The sequence below is a fragment of the Kogia breviceps genome, chromosome 19 (assembly GCF_026419965.1).
Source record: "Kogia breviceps isolate mKogBre1 chromosome 19, mKogBre1 haplotype 1, whole genome shotgun sequence".
In the NCBI taxonomy this organism is placed as follows: domain Eukaryota; kingdom Metazoa; phylum Chordata; class Mammalia; order Artiodactyla; family Physeteridae; genus Kogia; species Kogia breviceps.
In genome coordinates, this window is record NC_081328.1 from 45,194,015 (window position 1) to 45,214,357 (window position 20,343).

Below are 20,343 nucleotides of genomic sequence, written 5' to 3' on the forward strand. Positions count from 1 at the left end.
AAATTTGGACAGGACACTTGCTTGGAGGTCTTGCAGTGTGGGCTGTAGGGGAATGTCCAGCTGCTGGCATTCAAGCTTGACCTCACCCTTCATGGGTGCACCCAGGGCAGACTCATTCTCACTTTGGGCCCAGTGTGGCCAAGTCCAGACCTATTCCCATCTTTGCTTCCTATACCCACATTGTAAGAGGGCTGTTGGCATTTTAAAATTTGCAGGCCCTGGCAGTTGGCACTGAGTTTTCTGAATACAACCAGGATTCGCCAACAGTCTGCAGAAACAACATTTAAAAAATAAAGAAAAATGTCAGTCACTGAGTGAGCCAAGAGCTGTGAGCGACCTGCATCACTTCCTCTCCAAGGGGCCATGACTTTGTCACCTCCTCATCCTACCCCACATCCTATGTCCGTGTACCTCTGGAGTGGTGGTGTCAGGCCCCATCGTCTGGTCTCTCTGTTGAGAATGTTCCTACCATGAAGAGAAGAATCTCAGCAGCACATCCCCCCAAACCCTGCACTTCTGAAGTGCCTCTTGGCACTCTGAATGTTTGCAAAAAGCAGACTCTAGCCAAATTTTTATTAGGGGGAAGGCAGTGAAAAGCAAACTTCTGGCAGCAGGAGATGTACAGGAAGCAAGACAGGAGCAGCCAAGCCCAATTCCGATAGCATGTGCTGTGGAGGTGCCAGACGCCGTGGGGACCCCTTATCTCTTCCTCCCACTGATTACTGAGGCAGTCTAGCTCCAAAGCCCACAGGACATTCTGGAAGCTATCATGCGACTTTTTACCTAGTCCCTTAAAATGAAACTATTCCTAATACACCAGCCCCTGGAGCACATCAAGTCCTTGGAAACAAATTCTCAAGATTGTTTTTGTCCCTTATCCTTTGTAGATAAGGATGCATTTTTACTCATCTGACCTAAGCGTTTCAATCTGTGCAATAGGCTTTGAAAATATTGATGCAGTTTAAGGAAAAATGACATTTGAGGCGATGCTTACAAGACATGAAACAGAAGTTTGGCTTTATCATAATTGCTACTTTGTAGAAGGATTTGCACTTAACATTGATTTGGGGCGGTAAAGGCTATGACGTGCTCACTGATCCAGATGGGTCGGGGCACCCGCGTGACAGGCGGTCCCCTCGGCCCCCGGGCGGCGCGGAACCCCGGGGCCCGGTGCTCCACAGGGGGCCGCTCAGGCGTCCCGTCGCCAGTGCAGGGGACCATCGCCTGCTCTTCACACAGAACCTTTCCTGGTCAGAGAAGGGACACACGTGGGAAGCCATAGCCACCGGGACAGCGTAGCGTCTTCCCACAAACCCCACCTTCTGCACAACCCAGGAACTCCTGTAACACTTGCTTCACTGAGGACCTCTGAGCCGACCAGATGAGCTCCCTTGGGGAGGAGGCGGGGGGAAGTGTGTGTGTGCGTGTGCGTGTGTGTGTGGCTGTAGCGGGGTGGACGGTGGAGGGGGGGCTGTGCTTGTGGCTGTGGCTAGACCGTCCTTCAGTCGCTCTAGGCCGCGCCTCTCCACTGCCTGCAGGTCCCCGCTGGATCGACGTCCCTCTGCGCCAATCAGAGGTGCCTGGCCTCGGCCCCGCCTCCCGGCGAGACGCCCGCGCACGCGCCGTAGGCCGGAGTGGGCGGGGCGGCCGAGGAGCGCGCGCCATGCAGGCCAGCGGGTACCCGGCTGCCGCCGCCCTCGGCCAGACCCGCACCCCTGTCCAAGTGGTAGGTGCTGGGTTGGCGGGGGTGGGAGGTGGGGTTGGGGGTGGCGTGGCGCCCCGCCCCTCTTCGTCCCTCCTCGTCCCTCCTCGCCCCTCCTCGGCCCTCCCCGCCCCTCAGCGTCAGTACCCCTCCCTGACTCTCTGACTCCCCGACTCTCTGGTCGTCTCCTGTCCCCTCCTCTCCTCTCCTCTCCACTCGCCCCGCTCCCCTCCATCCCTCCCTCCCTCCTCTCCCCATCCTGGGTCTCCATTTCCCACACCACCACCGCCTCTTCTCTTGGGCAGCTTATAAGGGTCTCTGCCCAAATCAACGTTAAAGCACCAGCAAGAGTGCGAACAGAGATTAATCAAGGCACATCTTTGGCAGAAATTCACATTATGTTTTGTATTGTAGATCTTGAAAACAGTAAAAATATTCTTTCCTTTAAAAAATAATTCCAAAGTAAAGTAAATATGTAAGTAAATTAGGGAACTATTTATGTGGATAACATAAATTCAGGAAGGGATGCCACTGTTGAATCACATCCTCAGAGTAAAGAACTTGACAGAACTGTATTTTCAGTGCTTATTTCTGTGAGCTTTTCATAACCATATTCAGATTTAGCATTTAAAATATCTATATTCTGTATAGATATAATTCATACATATATGCATGTATGTATGTTTGCACGTGTGTGCATATGTAGACACACGCTCACACCTGGATGACCTGTGTTTCTGTTTTCTTACTTGGGAATGTGTCCACTCTTCGTTAGGGTATAAACTCAAGGGTGAGGACCGACTGTAACTTCTATCTTTGGGTATTCTGTATTGCTTAATGTGGTAATATACAGAATTAAGACAAATCCTGTAATCAGTTGTTTCGTTGGCAGTCAAGATTCACTGGTTTTACTCCATACACTTCATAAATTTTTGTTTTATGTGGGCCCTATGAGAAGAGGACAGTGCCAAATTATCCTAAGCTGAGTAGAGCAAAGGAAGAGAGAGCTGGAGGGAGGTCACCTCCCCTTTTCCCAGCCCCGCCCCCATACTTTGTTAAAGCAAGTATGGGGGTACTTAAAAGAGTTTCTTTGTTGCAGTTTCTCTAACATAATGGTTTACTGAATATGCTTATTTCATGAGTAGGTTCAAGATACACAGATGCTTGTTTCAACCAAAATGATGATGTTTCTGACCACTGATTGGGAAACACATGAATTTGCCGTTGAATTGGGAACATTTTTGATGCCTTTCAGGTTTTTATTTCCTTTTCAAAAGCATCCAAAAGACCAATTCTGGGAAATCTAAGACAATAAATCTTGAGAGAAGGCATAGACACCTTTTTTTTTGTCAGGACATATTCTTTCCCTGGAAGCCTTATTCTGGGTTACTCTGTAAGTCAGGTCTTGCCCTTTGGAAATAAGCATTGTGCGGATGGTAATGGGGAAGTAAATTAGAGCCATGGAAAGAGTATTCAGTTTCCACACTTGCTTCTCAATCGGTTTGTTTTGAATTCCAGTCTGTTATCCTCCCGGTCCATGACGCTGAACCATGGCTGGACGAGTGCTTGGGGTCTGTTTTGCAGCAGGACTTCGAAGGCTCCATGGAGCTTTCCATTTTTAATGATGCCAGTAAGGTATTTATGAACTTCCTGTTGGTGATTTAGCCCTAGTGTAAGTCATCTCTGACTGTTTGGAGGAAAGTTTCCTGACCTGCCAACGTCCTCGTGCTTTCAGGACAAGTCCATGACTATCATTGAAAAATGGAAAGAGAAGCTGGAAGGTTCCGGCATCCTCGTGGTCATTGGAGGGCACGATTCTCCTTCTCCCCGAGGAGGTCAGTAACCGTGTTTAGTTTATTATTCTTATCGACTTATGTACTTAAATAGTTTCCTGTTGTTCAAATCCTGGTGAAAATTATCCTGAGTAATACTTGAGTATACCACTTATTAAGGACATGGTAAGCCTGGCTTTCTTACGCTTCAGTAAGGATTTGTGTACATCCACTGCTCATTCTTTACTTATTCAGCCCAACAGAAAGCCACTGGGTGTTTTTATTCCTCGTGTGATTGGTCATTATTGGTCACCTCTAATTTTTAAAATTCTTTTCTTGTGACATTAGATTTGTTTTTGTCCATTAAAAAAAGAAATCTTGGGCTTCCCTGGTGGTGCAGTGGTTGAGAGTCTGCCTGCCGATGCAGGGGACACGGGTTCGTGCCCCGGTCTGGGAGGATCCCACATGCCGTGGAGCGGCTGGGCCCGTGAGCCATGGCTGCTGAGCCTGCGCGTCCGGAGCCTGTGCTCCGCAACGGGAGAGGACACAGCAGTGAGAGGCCTGCGTACCGCAAAAAAAAAAAAAAAAAAAAAAAAAAAAAAAAAAAGAAATCTTCTTAAAGAAGCAGCTTTTGGTTTCATTGATTTTCTATATTGTTTTTCTTTTTCCTATTTTGTCTGTTTTCTATTTTGACTCTATTATTTTCTTGCTGCTCACTTTGGGTTTAATTGGTTCTTTTAGTTAATTAATTTATTTATGTTTGGCTGCGTTGGGTCTGTTGCTGTGCGTGGGCTTTCCCTAGTTGTGGCAAGAGCGGGCTACTCTTCATTATGGTGCACGGGCTTCTCATTGCAGTGGCTTCTCTTGTTGTGGAGCATGGGCTCTAGGCACGCGGGCTCAGTAGTTGTGGCGCACGGGCTTAGTTGCTCCGTGGCCTGTGGGATCTTTCCGTACCAGGGCTTGAACCCATGTCCCCCGCATTGGCAGGGAGATTCTTAACCACTGCACCACCAGGGAAGCCCCTCTTTTTGTAATTCTTAAGGTGAAAGCTGAGGTCATTGGTTTGAGACCTTTCTCATTTTCTAACATAGGCATTTAGTGATATATATTCCCCTCTAACTATTGCATTAGCAACATCCCACAAATTCTGATATGTTATGTTTTAATTTTCACTCAGCTTCAAAATACCTTCTGATTTCCCCTTTGATTTCTTCTTTGATTTATGGATTATTTGAAGTGTAGTATTTAGTTTCCAAATATTTGAGGGATTTCCCAGATATCGTTCTATTATTCATTTCTGATTTAATTCCTCTGAAGTAAGAGAACATACTTTTTTGACTTGAATCTTTTAAATTTAGTAAGATTTACTTTATAGCCCAGGATAAGGCCTATCTTGGCAAATGTTCCGTGTGCACTTGAGAAGGTTGTGTATCTGCTGGTGTTGGTGGAGTTTTCTGTAAACGTAAATCAAGTCCAGTCAGGCACAGTCTTGTTTAAATCTACTGCATCCTTGTTGATACAAGGTCTACTTGTTCTCAGTTACTGAGGCGGGGTATTGAAATCTCCAACTCTAATTGTAGATTTATTATTCTTCCTTATAGTTCTATCATTTTTGGCTTTGTGTATTTTGAAACTCTGTTAATATTTGAGATTGTTGTGAAGAATTGACCCCTTCTTCATTATGAATAACCCTCCTGACCTCTGGTAATATACATTGTTTGATATTACTATAACTGCTCTGGCTTTATTTTGACTAGTGTTAGCATAGTGTATCTTTTCCATCTTTTTTTCTTTTAACCCATTCCTGTCTTTATATTTAAAGGATGCCCCCTCCCTTATAGATTCCTGTAGACAACATGTGATGATGCTTTTAAAATCCAATCTGACAATTTATGCCTTTTAACTGGGATGTTTACATTAGTTACATGTAATGTGATTATTGATGTGGTTAGGTTTGAGTCTCTCTTCTTGCTACTATCTTATATAAGATGCATCTATTCTTCATTCCATTTTCCTCTTTCTCTGCCTTCCTTGGATTAATTAAATATCTTTTATAACAGCTTTATTAAAATACAATTTATATACCATACAATCCACCCATCAAAGTATACTATCAAGTGTTTTGTAGTATGTTCAAAGATGTGTGCAGCTACCACCACAGTCAATTTTAGAACATTTTCATCACCTCAAAAAGGAACCCTGTATCCTTTAGTTATCACCCTCCATCCCACATCCCCCCCAGCCGTACACAACCACTGATTTACTTTCTGTCTGTAGATTTGCCTGTTTTGGACATTTCGTATAAATGGAATCATATAATATGTGTTCTTTTGTGACTGGCTTCTTTCATGTAGCAAGATGTGTTTAAGGTGCATGTTGAGGCATATATTAGTACTTCATTCCTTTTTATGAGGGAATAAGATTGGGTTGGCCAATTTTAAGTAAAAATAAAAGACATTTTTCATTTGCACTGAGAACTTTATTGAACAATGTATTCATTAACCAAACGAACGTTTTGGCCAACCCAATATTTAACTGTATAGATGTACCATATTTTGTTTATCCATTCATCAGCTGAGGGACATTTGGGTTGTTCTGCCTTTTGGCTGTTGTGAAGAGCGCTAGTATAAACATTTGTGTACAAGTTTTTGTTTCAACGTAGGTTTTCAGTTCCTTTGGGTATATACCTCGTAGTTGAATTGCTGGGTCATATTGTAATTCTATGTTCAGCATATTGAGGAACTGCCAAACTATTTTCCACATCAGTTGCACCATTTTACATTGCCACTAACCATGTATGAGGGCTCCAGTTTCTCCACATCCTTACCAGCACTTCTTATTTTCTGTGTTCTTTTTTATTTTTATTTAAAAAAAATTTTTTTTAAACGTTGGGAGTAGGAGTTTATTAATTAATTTATTTATTTTTGCTGTGTTGGGTCTTCGTTTCTGTGTGAGAGCTTTCTCTAGTTGTGGCAAGCGGGGACCACTCTTCATTGCGGTGCGCGGGCCTCTCACTATCGCAGCCTCTCTTGTTGCGGAGCTCAGGCTCCAGACGCGCAGGCTCAGTAGTTGTGGCTCACGGGCGTAGTTTCTCCGTGGCATGTGGGATCCTCCCAGACCAGGGCTTGAACTGGTGTCCCCTGCATTAGCAGGCAGATTCTCAACCACTGCGCCACCAGGGAAGCCCCTGTGTTCTTTTTTATTATAGCCATCCTAGTGAGTATGAAATGGTTTTTCATTGTGGCTTTGATTTGCATTTCTCTACTGACTAATGATATTGAGCCTCTTTTTGTGTGCTTGTTGTCCATTTGTATATCTTCTTTGGAGAAATGTCTATCCAAGTCCTTTGACCATTTTAAAATTGGATTGTTTGCCTTTTTGTTGTTGAGCTGTAAGTGTTCTTTATATATTCTGGATACTAGACCCTTATCAAATATATGATTTGCAAATATTTTCTCCCATACTTTGGATTGTCTTTTCACTCTCCTGAGAATAATCTTTGATGCACAAAAATTATAATTTTGATTAAATCCAATTGATTTTTGCTGTCATTTTATGTGCTTTTGGTGTCCTTTCTAAGAAATGGTTGCTTAATCAAGGTCATGAACATTTACTCCTTTGTTTTCTTCAGAGTTTTATAATTTGAGCTCTTTTATGTAGGTCTTTGTTCTATTTTGAGTTCATTTTTGTATATGGTGTGAAGTAAGAGTATAACTTCATTCTTTTGCATGTGGATATTGAGTTGTTCCAACACTGTTTGTTTAAGACTATTCTTTCTCCATTGAAAGTTTTGGTACCCTTGAGAAAATCACTTGACCGTAAATGAATGGGTTCATTTCTGGACTCTATTCTTATGCCAGTACCACACTGCTTTGATTACCATAGCTTTGTGGTAGGTTTTGATATTGGGATGTATGAGTCTTCCAACTTCGGTTTCCTTTTTCAAAATTGTTTTGCAATTTCATATGAATTTTAGGATCAGTTTTTCCATTTCTGCAAAAAAGACCATTGGAATTTTGATGGGGATGGCATTGAATCTGTATATCTGTTTGGGTTGTGTTGTCACTTTAACAATATTAAGTCTTCCAATTCATGAACATAGAATATCTTTCCTTAGGTCTTAGGTCTTCTTCAGTTTCTTTTATCAATGTTTTATAACTTTCAATGTATAAGTCTTTTGCCTCTTTGGTTTAATAAACTCCTCAGCATTTTATTATTTTTTATGGTAGCGTGAATGGAATTGTTTTCTTAATTTCCTTCTCAGATTGTTCATTGTTAGTGTATAGGAAAACTGATTTTCCTGTGTATTGATCTTGTATCCTGCAACTTTGTTGAACTTGTTTATTAGCTCTAGTAGTTTTTTTGTGAGTTTTTAGGATCTCCTATATTTAAGATCATGTCATCTGCAACTGAGATAGTTTTACTTATCCCTTTTTTAATTGGATGCCTTATTTCTTTTTCTTGCCTAATTGCTCCAGCTAGAACTTCCAGTGTTTAATAGGAGCGCAGAAAGGAGACACCCTTGTCTTGATCCTGATCTTAGGGGGAAAGCATATGGTGTTTCACCATTGAGTATTATGTTAGCTGTGGATTTTTATAAATACTGTTTATCATGCTGAGGAAGTTCCCTTCAATTCCTAGTTTGTTGACCGTGTTTTTCTTTATCGTGAAAGAGGATTTTGTCCAATCTTTTTTCTGCATCAATTGAGATAATCATGTAGGTTTTTTTCCTTCAGTTCTATTAAGGTGGTATATTATACTGATTGATTTCATCTGTTGAACCACCCTTGCATTACTGGGATAAATCCCACTTGGTCATGGTGTATAATCTTTCTAATATGCTGCTGGATTTAGTTTGCCAGTATTTTGTTGAGGATTTCTACATAGATATTCATAAGGGATATTGGTATGTGGTTTTCCTTTCTTCTGATGTCTCCATCTGACTATAGTATCAGAGTAATGCTGGCTTTGTAGAATGAGTTAAGATGTGTTTCCTTTTCTTCTATTTTTTTTTTTTTTTTGGAAAAGTTTGAGAAAGATTGTTGTTAATTCTCTAAATGTTTGGTTGAATTCACTAGTGGAACCATCTGATCCTAGGCTTTTTTACTGTTGTTGGGAGATTTTGATTACTGATTCAATCTCTGTATTTGTTATAGGTATGTTCAGATTTTTTACTTCTTGTTGAGTTAGTTTTGATAGTGTGTTTCTAGAAATTGTCCATTTCGTCTAGGTTATCTAATTTGTTGGCATACAGTTGTTCATAATATTCAATTATAATCTGTTTAGGTTTCTGTTAAATTTAGTAGTAATGAACCCCTTTCTTTTTCTTTTCTTTTCTTTCTTTCTTTTTTTTTTTTTGGCCGTGCCTCACGACTTGTAGGATCTTAGTTCCCTGACCAGGGGTCGAACCTGCACCACCTGAGGTGTAAGTGCAGAGTCTTAACCACTGGACCATCAGGGAAGTCTCCCCACTTTCATTTTTGATTTTAGTAATTTGAAGCTTCTTTGTTCTTAGTCTAACCAAAGGTTTGTCAATGTTGTTGATCTTTTCAAAGAACCAACTTTTGGTTTCATTGATTTTCTCTGTTGTTTTTCTAGTCTTTATTTCATTTATCTCTGTTCTGATCTTTATTATTTCTTTCCTTCTGCTAGCTGTGTGTTTAATGTGTTCTTCTTTTTCTAGCTCCGTAACGTGTGAAGTTAGGTTGTTGACTTGAGATGTCTTTTATGTAGACAATTATATATAAATTTCCCTCTGATCACTGCTTTTGCTGCATCCTGTAAGTTTTGGTATGCTGTATTTTTATTTTTATTTATCTCTTAAGTATATTCTAATTTCCCTTATTTGACCCATTGTTTATTTAAGAGTAGGTTGTTTAATTTTCACATATTTGTCCCTTCATTATTGAATTCTAGTTTCATTCCATTGTGGTCAGAGAAGATACTTAATCTGATTTCAGTCTTTAAAAAATTTTTGAGATATGTTTTGTGGCCTGACATGTGGTCTGTCCTGGAGAATGTTGCATGTGCACCTAGGAAGAATGCATATTGTGCTGTTATTGAGTAGAGTGTTCTGTATATGTCTGTTAGGTCTGTTGGTTTATAGTGTTGTTCAAGTCCTCTATTACCTTACTGATCTTCTCTCTTGATGTTCTATCTATTCTTGAAAGTGAGGTGCTGAAGAATTCAACTACTATAGTAGGATTATCTGTTCCTCCCTTCAATTCTGTTCATTTTTGCTTCATTTATTTTGGGGCTCTCTTGTTAGATGTGTACAGTTTTATAATTGTTATATTTTCTTGATTGACCCTTTCATCAATATATAGTGTCCTTTGTTTCTTGTAACAATTTCTGACTTAGGGTTTATTTTCCCTAGTACTAGTTTAATCACTCCAGCACTTTTTTGGTTGCTGGTTGAATGGAATATCTTTTTCCATCATTTCACTTTCAACTTATTTGTGCCTTTGGATCTAAGATGAATCTCCTGTAGCATTTAAATGGATCATGTGTTTTTTTAATCCATTCTGCCAATCTTTGCCTTTTAATGGGAGCATTTATATTTAAAGTAATTACTTTTGAGGAAGGACTTTAGCAACTTTGCTATTGTTTTCTATATGCTGTTTATCTCTTTTATTCTTCACTTCTCCATTAGTGCTTTCCTTTGTGTTTAATTGGTTATTACTAGTGTGCCATTTTTATTCCTTTCTCATTTCCTATTGTGTGTATTTGTAAGTTATTTTCTTAGTCATCACTGTGGGGATTACAATTAACATCTTAAATTTATAACAATCTAATTTGAATTAACACCAACTTAACTTTAATAGGGTATAAAGTTCTGCTCCTGTACAGCTGTGTACCTCCCACTTTATATCATTTTTGTCACAAATTACATCTTTATTATTTGCCCATTAACATAGGTTTATAATCATTGTTTAATGTGTCTTTTAAATCATATGGGAAAAATACAAACTGAAAATAAAATAATACTGGCTTTTATATTTAGCTACATAGTAATCTTCATCAATGTTTTTCATTTGTTTGTATGGTTTCAAGTTACTGTCTAGTGTTCTAATTAGAGCCGGAAGGACTCCTGTTAGCATTTCTTGTAGGGCAGATCTGTTAGTGAATATCTCCCTTAGCTTTTGTTTATCTGCAAATGTGTGAATTTCTCCATTTTTGAAGGATAGTTTTGCCAGATACAGAGTTTCTGTATGTTATAGACCCAACAATACATTACTTACATATTGTTTTTTAAATTAATTTCTTATTGGAGTATAGTTGATTTACAATGTTGTGTTAGTTTCTGATGTACAGCAAACTGAATCAGCCATACATATACATATATCCACTCTCTTCTAGACTCCATTCCCATGTAGTTCATTACAGGGCACCGAATAGAGTTCCCTGTGCTAAACAGTGGGTTCTTATTAGTTATCTTTTATATATAGTAGTGTGTGTGTATCAGTCCCAATCTCCCAATGTATACTGCCCCTTCCATAAGTTTGTTTTCTACATCTGTGACTCAATTTCAGTTTTGTAAATAGGTTCATTTGTACCATTTTTTAAAATTGGGGTATAGTTGTTTTACAATGTTGTGTTAGTTTCTGCTGTATAGTGAAGTGGAGTTCCCTGTGCTATACAGTAGGTTCTTATTAGTTATCTATTTTATACATATTATTGTATATATGTCAATCCCAGTCTCCCAATTCATCCCACCCCCCATCCCCTGCTTTCCCTCCTTGGTGTCCATACATTTGTTCTCTACATCTGTGTCTCTATTTCTGCCTTGCAGACTGGTTCATCTGTATCATTTTTCTAGATTCCACACATATGCATTAATATACGATATTGGTTTTTCTCTTTCTTTTTTTTTTTTTTTTTTTTTTGCGGTATGCGGGCCTCTCACTGTTGTGGCCTCTCCCGTTGCGGAGCATAGGCTCCGGACGCACAGGCTCAGCGGCCATGGCTCACGGGCTTAGTTGCTCCGCGGAATGTGGGATCTTCCCGGACCAGGGCACGAACCCGTGTCTCCTGCATCGGCAGGCGGATTCTCAACCACTGCGCCACCAGGGAAGCCCTGGTTTTTCTCTTTCTGACTTACTTCACTCTGTATGACGGTCTCTAAGTCCATCCATGTTGCTGCAAATGGCATTATTTCATTCTTTTTTATGACTGAGTAATATTCCATGGTATATATGTACCATATCGTCTTTATCCATTCCTCTGTCGATGGACATATAGGTTATTTCCATGTCCTGGCTATTGTAATAGTGCTGCAGTGAACACTGGGGTGCGTGTATCCTTTCGAGTTATGGTTTTCTGCAGATATATGCCCAGGAGTGGGTTGCTGGATCATATGGTAGCTCTATGTTTCGTTTTTTTTTTTTTTTTTTTTTTTTTTTTGTGGTACGCGGGCCTCTCACTGCTGTGGCCTCTCCCGTTGCGGAGCACAGGCTCCGGACGCACAGGCTCAGCGGCCACGGCTCACGGGCCCAGCCGCTCCGCGGCACGTGGGATCTTCCCGGACCGGGGCACGAACCCGCGTCCCCTGCATCGGCAGGCGGACTCGCAACCACTGCGCCACCAGGGAAGCCCTATGTTTCGTTTTTAAAGAAATTGCCATACTGTTCTCCATAGTGGCTGTATCAATTTACATTCCCACCAACGGTGCAGGAGGGTTCCCTTTTTTCCACACCCTCTCCAGCATTTATTGTTTGTAGATTTTTTGATGATGGCCATTCTAACTGTTGTGAGGTGATACCTCATTGTAGTTTTCATTTGCCTTTCTCTAATAATTAGTGATGTTGAACATCTTTTCTTGTGCCTTTTGGCCATCTGTATGTCTTCTTTGGAGAAGTGTCTGTTTAGATCTTCCACCCATTTTTTGATTGGGTTGTTACATATTGTTTTATACAATTATTATTTTTCTTACTACTGCTACTTCAGTTATCAGAAGAAAGGAGAAGAAATATGCATTTATATTGTCTTTTATAATTAACAATTACTTTACTGGTGCTCTCTTTTTTTCTTTCATGGATTTAAAATACTCCCTGGAATCACCTGGGGTCAATCTTTTTAATCTAAAGAACTTCCTTTAGTATCTCTTGTAAGGTGAATCAACAACAATTTCTCTCAGTGTTTGTTTATTTGGAATGTCTTAATTTCTCCTTAGTTTTGAAAGATAGTTTTACTGGATATAGGATTCTTGGTTAACAGTTTTTTCTTAGAGTTCTTTGAATATGTTATCCCACTGCCTTCTGGCCTCCATTGTGCTGAAAAGTCAACTGTTAATCTTACTGAGATTTCCTCTTTTCCCTTGTCTCTTTTAAGATTTTCTCCCTGTTTTTGGCTTTCAGTGTTTTTACTATGATGTATCTAGTTGTGAATCTATTGAGTTTATCCTCCTTGGAGTTTGTTGAGCTTCTTGAATGTGTAGATTAATGTTTTTCACTGCATTTGCAAAGATTTTAGCCATTATATCTTTGAATATTTTTTGTGCTTATTGCTCTCTCCTTTTCTTTTGGTACTACTATTATGCATATATTAGTGTCTTTAATAGTATTTCAGATTTCTCTGAGGTCATGTTTATTTTTCTTCATTCTTTTTTCTCTCTGTTCTTCAGATTGCATTATTTTTATCCATCAAGTTTGCTAATTTTTCTGCCAATTCAAATATACTGTTGAGTTCCTCCAGGGAATTTTTTAGTTAGAGTGTTATACTTTTCAGCTCTAGAATTTCCATTTGGTCCTTTTTAATAATTTCTGTCTCTTTATTGATACTCTTGATTTGATATGACATTGTCTTCATACCTTTCTTTGCTTCTTTAATTATGGTTTCCTTTAGGTCTTTGAACATATTTATAATGGTTACTTTGAGGTCTTTGTTAAATCAGACACCGTGATGTTCTCACTAGAAGTTTCTGGGCCTTCTTTTTATTCGGTGTCTGGGTAATGCTTTCTTGTTTCTTTGCATGTCTCCTAATTTTTGTTGGAAATGGACATATTAGATAATATATTATAGTAACTCTGGGTACTGGTCCCCCCTACCCTGACTAGGCTTGTTATTATTATTGACTTGTTTGCTTGTATAGTGACTGGTTGGATAATTTTAGTAAAGTCTGCTCCCCTGCCGTTGCAGTGTGAAACCTCTAATGATCTCTCTCAGGAATACAGTGCTGGGTGTACCCACAGTCACCCTGAGGCGGCAGTGGTGTGGGCTGGCCTCTCTTTCTCTGACCACACCCAGCTGTCAAGCTCCACTTATTGCTGACTGCTTTACTGTTTTCAACAATTCCTAAGAGCATAAATTGCTATATAAGAATAATTCAAGTGAATTCAGATTCCTTCAAAGGAATAGTTCTTGAGGTCAGTGTTTAAAGTTTGTTCTGACATCAGGAGGGCTCTTCTCAGCTGTCTCTTACCCGTTTATGTCTAGCAAACTGGTTGTCCCACAGTTTAGCCTATACTGCCAATGAATCTACCAATCTCCTTTACCAGCTGCCTCTCACCACTGTTTTGGGTATGCCCTAGGGCTTGAACTTCACACCCTGTTGCAGATGAAGCAGGGGGTGGACAGTAACCCTATGTCTCTCTCAGTATGGAACCCCCACCCCACAAACTAGGGGAAGGGCATTTGGGTCCCCAGTATTATTGGTGATAACCACTCTCAGTGTAGACAGAGAATCCATCCCAGCATGGGGGCTGAGTGGGAGAAGGGAGCCCCACTTTTCAACTGCATTTGCCTGGGACTCAGCCTCAGCAACAGGTACCTGGAGTCAGAATGAGAAATGCTGATGCCCTATCTCTCCCAGGAAAATAGCTTTCTGATGGGCCTAGCAGAAGAGGGAACCCTGTATTTTCGGCTGAACCTGTCAGGGGTGGGGTTTCCTTCTTGGGGGAGGGAAGGAGCAGGTCTTGGCTCAAATACCTAGACCCTCACTATTACTGAGTTTTAGTAGGTTTTCTTGAATAAATATTTTTTTCACTTACTGTGTGTTAGGGCCATTTCCAGAGACTGTAAATGGTTGGGTTTAAAAAAAATAATTTTAAAAAATTTATTTAAAAAATAATTTTTAAAAATTAAATTATTTTAAAAAATAATTTTTTACCAGTTTTGCTGGCAAGCAGTCTGTGGAACTTGTGCTGTCAGGCCAGCTCCAATCAAAATTTCTTTTGGTTCTATTTTATCTCCTTTGTTGGCTTATTAGCTGTAATTCGTTTTTTGCCTTGTTAGTGGTTGATTTGGAGTTTACAGAATATACTGTCCACTTACCAAGTTCAGCCCCTCAAATGTGTGTACAACTTCACATATAGTGTGAGAACCTTGTGACAGTGCAAGTCCTTCTCTCCCCTCTTGCCTTTTTTGCTGTTGTTGTCATGCATTCTACTTTTACACGTACCATAAACCCCACAAACGTTGGTATTAACTTAGTTTAAACAGTCAATCATCTTTTTAAGAGATTTAAATAATAAGAAAGAAAATTACTCATTTACTCATATAGTTTTAGTTTTCAGTGCTCTTCATTTCTTTGTGTAGAGCCAGATTTCCATCTTCTATGATTTTCCTTCTGCCTGGACTTTTTAAAACATTTCTTGCAGTGATGGTCTACTGGCGATGAATTCTTTTACCTTTTGTATGTGCTTATCTGGCATGTTTGAGTGTTGGCTGGTGGATCCTGTGATGAAGAAATTTCATCACAAGCTTTATTATTCTTCCTTTAGTCCCTACTTGCTGCCCCCAGAGCACCTCCCCATACAGGTGAGCTTTCCCCTTAGGTAACCTGCCTGTACTTCCCCCCACAGGTGAGCTTGCCCCTTAGGTAACCTGCCTGTACTGCTTTTGCCCATCCCCCACCCCCCACTTCCCTTCCTTCTATTCATCCTTCCATCTTCCTCTGTTCCATGCAATTCCTTTCCTTTTGGGAGTGGACAGGGAGAAGAGAAGGAGGAGGCCTGAAATGGCTGTCTTCTGTACTTGTGGGAACAGCTTCTCCCGATCCTGGTGCTGCCTCCTGAACCTGCTGTTCTTTTGCTTCACAGTGATGGAGGGAGGGGTGGGCAATCAGCTCCCCACACAGTGGCGGGTGGAGGAAAGAACAGAATCCAAAAGTTCTTGCCCAGCGAGCCTCTGGACCGTGGTGTTTGGGTTTCCTTCCACGTCAGGGTACAACCTCCTTCTGTCTCCTCTCGAGGTTCTTGCAGTTTTTAAATCAGAAGTTCAGAGTCTATGATCTCCTTTTGTTTCTAGTGTTGGACTTGGGTAGAGAGGGTAGACTACCAGTTCCACTGGTTCCCTGTGTTGTCCAACACTAATAGTTTTTCACATTATCCCAGATTTTCTATTTGGGTAATCTAATCCTGAATAAATATTATAATTTTGTTTCTTTATTTCTAATTTATTCTTTATTTTTCATATATTTTGGGGGGGTAGAAGAACAATGTGGAATCACATTAATGAATCCTTTTATTGTGCTGGCTTAGTGGGAATGTTTGTAGTGTTTCTGTGTTAAAAGTATGACATTTACTATTGCTTTCTGATAGATACCTTTATCAAGGTAACTTGATATTTCTAATTTAGTAAGCCTTCATAAAATGAGGCATCAGGGACTTCCCTGTTGGTCCAGTGGTTAAGACTCTGCACTTCCAGTGCTGGGGACTTTGGTTTGATCCCTGATGAAGATCTAAGATCCCATGTGCTGCATGGTGCAGCCAGAAAAAAAAAAAAAAAGCGTCAGTGTAGAATTTATTAGATGTCTTTTAGGTATCTGTTAAGGTGATTGCTTATTTTTTTCTCCTAACATTTTTATTGTAGTAAATTACATTAGTATTTTTCTTAACAGTGAACCACTCTTGCAGTGCCAGAACTAACCAGCCATAACACTACAGTATTTTCATACAATGCAATTATTTGGTTTTCTTAAGGATTTTTATATCTATATACATATGGAACATTGGTCTGTAGTTTTTTGTGGGGGTTACATGTCTGGCTCAGGGGTGAGAGCAGAAGGTCTCAGACTTGCTGATGTAGCTTCATGAGAGCAATAACTGTGCAGAACAATTCAGCCCACTTTTGTCTCAACTTCCCATGTAAACTAGCCTCACAGCCTGCATTTAGATGGCGGGAAAACCATTTACTTATTTTCACGAATAAATGTCTACTTTGACTAATTACAGATTTTTTTTAATACCAGTTTGTGGTTAAAAAAAAAAAAGAAAATCCAGGCATACAGAAAGATCTGCAATGAAATGTAAAAGCTCCACACCCTAGAAGCAACCAGTGTTTTCTAGTTCCTACTGGATTTATTTAACTCACAGTGTCAGTTGATACTTGCTATGAAAGGGGAAACATTTAGCCCACTGTAGGTACTTCACACTTCCCTTTCTCTTTTTTCCCCCCTCAGAGGTTTGGTTTGTCATAATATATCTATATTGTCAGGGCTTATAATCTTTACATTCTGTTCTGTAACTCTTGTTGTTTTATGTACTTAGTTGATTCCAACAGCTTAAACTTTGCAAAAACAGCACTAATGGTTTTTTAAGTAACTGTTATGCTCTGCAGACCACCTAGTGGATTAGACTTGGAGGAGGAACTGAAATAAATCTGCTGCTAACCCCATGCTGCACACTGAGGGGATTCCCAGGTGTCAAAATCTATGGCGCCTTTAAAAAATCTTCTGCTTTATTCCCTTCTACTGTATACGCATGCACCATTGTTTGGGGTGGTTTTTTTCTTCTCTTTTTATTTTATTTAATTTTCTTTTAAATTATGTTCCTTTTTAATTTCTCTTAAGTACTTCTTCAGGTAATTTTTTCATATCCGGTATGTGGAGGGTAAAATATTTACAGTATTTACATGTCTAAAAATGTCTTTATTTTGTACTTATACTCAATTGGCAGTTTGAGTATAGAATTCTAGGTGCAAAATAATTTTCCTTAGAATTTTGGAGGAGTTGCTTCATTATCTTCTGGTATCCCCTGATTCTAGTAAGAAATCTTATGTAAGTCTGATTCTTGTTATTTTAAAGGTATCTTTTCTGAAAGTGCCTAAGATTTTTCTCTTTATGTTTTGAGTTTTGAAATTTCATGATGCTGGGTCAAGTTGTGGTTGTTTCTTCATTCATCCTCTGTTTCTGTAAAATGGTTCGCTTTGCATTTTTAGCTTTAATTGTAATCTAGTGTGCTTCCAGTAGTTTGACTTTACAGTTTTCACATAAGACTTGAAAACAATATGCCTGCACACATTGCTAGAGCTGAAAGTGGAGGCAGGACAGATGATGAGACTGTGGCTGGTGGGGTTGAAGGTAGAGGCAGGGCAGATGATAAGACTGGCTGGTGTACAGGTTCCTGTAGGTTTTAGGAGTCATGTCTGTCTTTAAAAAGTAGTCCTCAACTTTGGTTGCCTGTTAGAATTGCCTGGAGCGGCTTTAAGAATCCTGATGCCTGAGTCCTACCCTAAGATGTTCTCGTGTAATTGGTCTGGGGTGCAACCATGGCGTGCGGGTTGTAAAAGCGTCCGGAAACATACTGAGGCGCTTCCAGGGTTGAGAAGCACTCCTTTAAAATCCTCAGGGATGGTGTAGCTTCACCTCCATAGTGAGCTTGGTCTTAAGCGAACCTTGTAGCTCTCGACACAGCTGAAGGTTTGGGATCCCTCTGGAATACCCCTCAGATGAGATCCAGGGGGTGTTAGCTCGGCTATGAGATCCTGTTCGGACCCAGCGGGTGACTTGCCAAAACAAAGGTTCGCAGCTGCTCAGATCCTTTCTAGGTGGATGTGTGGGTCAGCAGGGTTGTGGCATAGGATTGAAGCATTCTGGGTAGCTCTCAGGGGAGAGGTGTGAGCAGGAGAGACAGTTCTGCTCTTTCTAGATGCCTCTTGTCCTCCAAGACCCCTTCTCATCTTCCTGCTTTCTCTCTGCTCTTTTCTGCTGGTGTTGGGTGGTCAGGGGACTCAGTGGGTCTCACCTGCTGATTCTTGCTTGTGCACCTTGCAAGCTCACGTGGGTCTCGCCTGAGTCCTGATTTACTCAGCGTTCACGCTGCCCCCGTCGATGGCACAGCTAGGATCGGAGCTCTCTGGGGCCCGCCCTCAAGCAGATTTAAGCGTCTGTGAACACTGGCTCTCAAGATAGTGTGCTTCTCCACGAGGGGCTTAAGTGCATCTCCTTCCACTGAGGGCAGCCAGGGCAGGTGCCCTTCACTTTACCTTTAGCAGCTTCCTGCCAGCATTTTTTTTTTTTTTTTTTTGGGAAGGGGGGCAGGTAGAGGGTGGATGTTAGTGAAAATGAGCTAAGAAATAGTTGGGCTTCAGAGAATGAAGCAGAGACTTCTCTCCCAGAAAGTGGTCCCCTGCCCTGCCTTGCCTTCCTCACAAATAGCAGCCAGTGCACTCTACTTAGGAAAGCAGAAAATTGTATAAAATTTTTAGAAAAAAATTTTAAATCAGAAATAATTTTAAACTCTTGGTCTTTTAAAAGAAGAAAGCCTTTTCCTTACGATTTTAGAAGGTTCCTGTGGAAAGACCGTGTTCTCTGACATCTCACAGTGACCCCATGCAGAGGTGCCTTGTGGTGGGCGAGGGCAGCACATGGTCCTGCCTTCTGGTGCAGCATCTGAGGTGCCGAGGATGGGCGGCAGGGCAGGTGCTTGAGCGAGGGGGCTCTCTCTGGAGCCGCTGCGGGGTTGGGTCTACTGCACCCACCCCGTGCCGCCGTTTCCTTCTTTGTGAACAGGCTGTAGCAGTAGGTGCCCATGTGGGTGTTGGGAGGGCGTAGGACAAGCTGATGTGTGCCAGGTTCCAGAGGAGGCCACACACGGTGGGCCCTTGAGAAGTCAGCAGCTGTTCCGTTATTGTCTCCTCCTCCTCCTCCTCCTCCTCCTCCTCATCTCATACATATTTTTAGTATCTTCCCCCAAATTATTTCTTGTTTTCATTATCTTTAGTCTGTTTGAAATAGAAATTTTTTATGGATCAATTACTGTGCAACATCCATTTCAACCTGCTTCTGAAATGTGTGTAAACAGATTGTGGTCTTTGAAACTACTATGAGCAACCTTTCAAAGTATTCTTTAATTAAGAGGTTTCGCATCTTCCATAGTTGAACAAAAGTGATTTAAAGGCATTTTGATGACTGTGGTGATTGCTTGTCTGATCTCCACTTTAAAAGCAAGTTTTATCATTTATAAAACACTTTTTATAGAGTAGATATAACTTGAGCCACATCATATTTGTATGTATCCTATAAATAATAAAAAAGTAAATTGTAACATTGTGAAGAAATGATTCTGCTGTCTCATTGAAGTTGGATAAAGCAAGGGAATTCATGGGAATCCTATGTTACACATTAATAAAACAGTTAATTTGGAGTATGTCAGAAAGGACATATTTTCCTAGAACAATATTTTCTTAAATAGGAAATGTTATATCGACTACTGGATAATGTAGATCCAAAGTGTCTATTTTCAGGAGTGTTGGGTATTTAAATTGAGTTAAGATTCATTTACTATTATTTCATATCATAATAGAGCAAAACATTTCTTAATAATGTGGTCACTTGCTAAAATTGAAATAAAACACAATCCCACCCTCTTCTCTCCAAGAGTAAGGAATGTTAATATCGCACTGAGGCGGGAGTTTTTCCTGCTGTGGCCATGGCAACCGACTCCCCTCACAAAGGGACAGACCTCCCCAAACATCAGGCCCTGGCACAAACATTTGACTTTTCAAGGCAATAATATTAAAGCAAATTCCTTATCTTTGCCAAACACAAGATTCATCGTGAGAAACTTTCAGCTTCCTTAGTAGATGCATTTTCCTTCATTACCCAAATTCTTGGGTTTGATTTTTTTCCCCTTCTAAAACCCAACGCTA

At 40.5% G+C, this 20,343-nt stretch overlaps 1 protein-coding gene across 4 annotated transcripts in view; it reads left to right on the plus strand.

Annotated features, from left to right (window-relative positions):
* Positions 1-1,631: 1,631 nt before the first annotated feature.
* Positions 1,632-20,343, plus strand: part of B3GNTL1 (UDP-GlcNAc:betaGal beta-1,3-N-acetylglucosaminyltransferase like 1) — a 105,046-nt gene continuing 86,334 nt past the window's right edge. For 2 of the 4 annotated variants that reach the window (XR_009332500.2, XM_067021304.1), the window contains exons 1-3: positions 1,638-1,726; positions 3,221-3,337; positions 3,438-3,537. Coding sequence is in view for 3 of the 4 variants with exons in the window: in XM_067021304.1 (XP_066877405.1) it covers positions 1,664-1,726; positions 3,221-3,337; positions 3,438-3,537 (280 nt within the window). In the remaining variant the exon portion in view is untranslated. Of the gene's footprint in view, positions 1,727-3,220; positions 3,338-3,437; positions 3,538-20,343 lie in introns of all 4 variants that reach the window. The other 2 variants (XM_059046975.2, XM_067021303.1) reach the window with 2 other exon arrangements.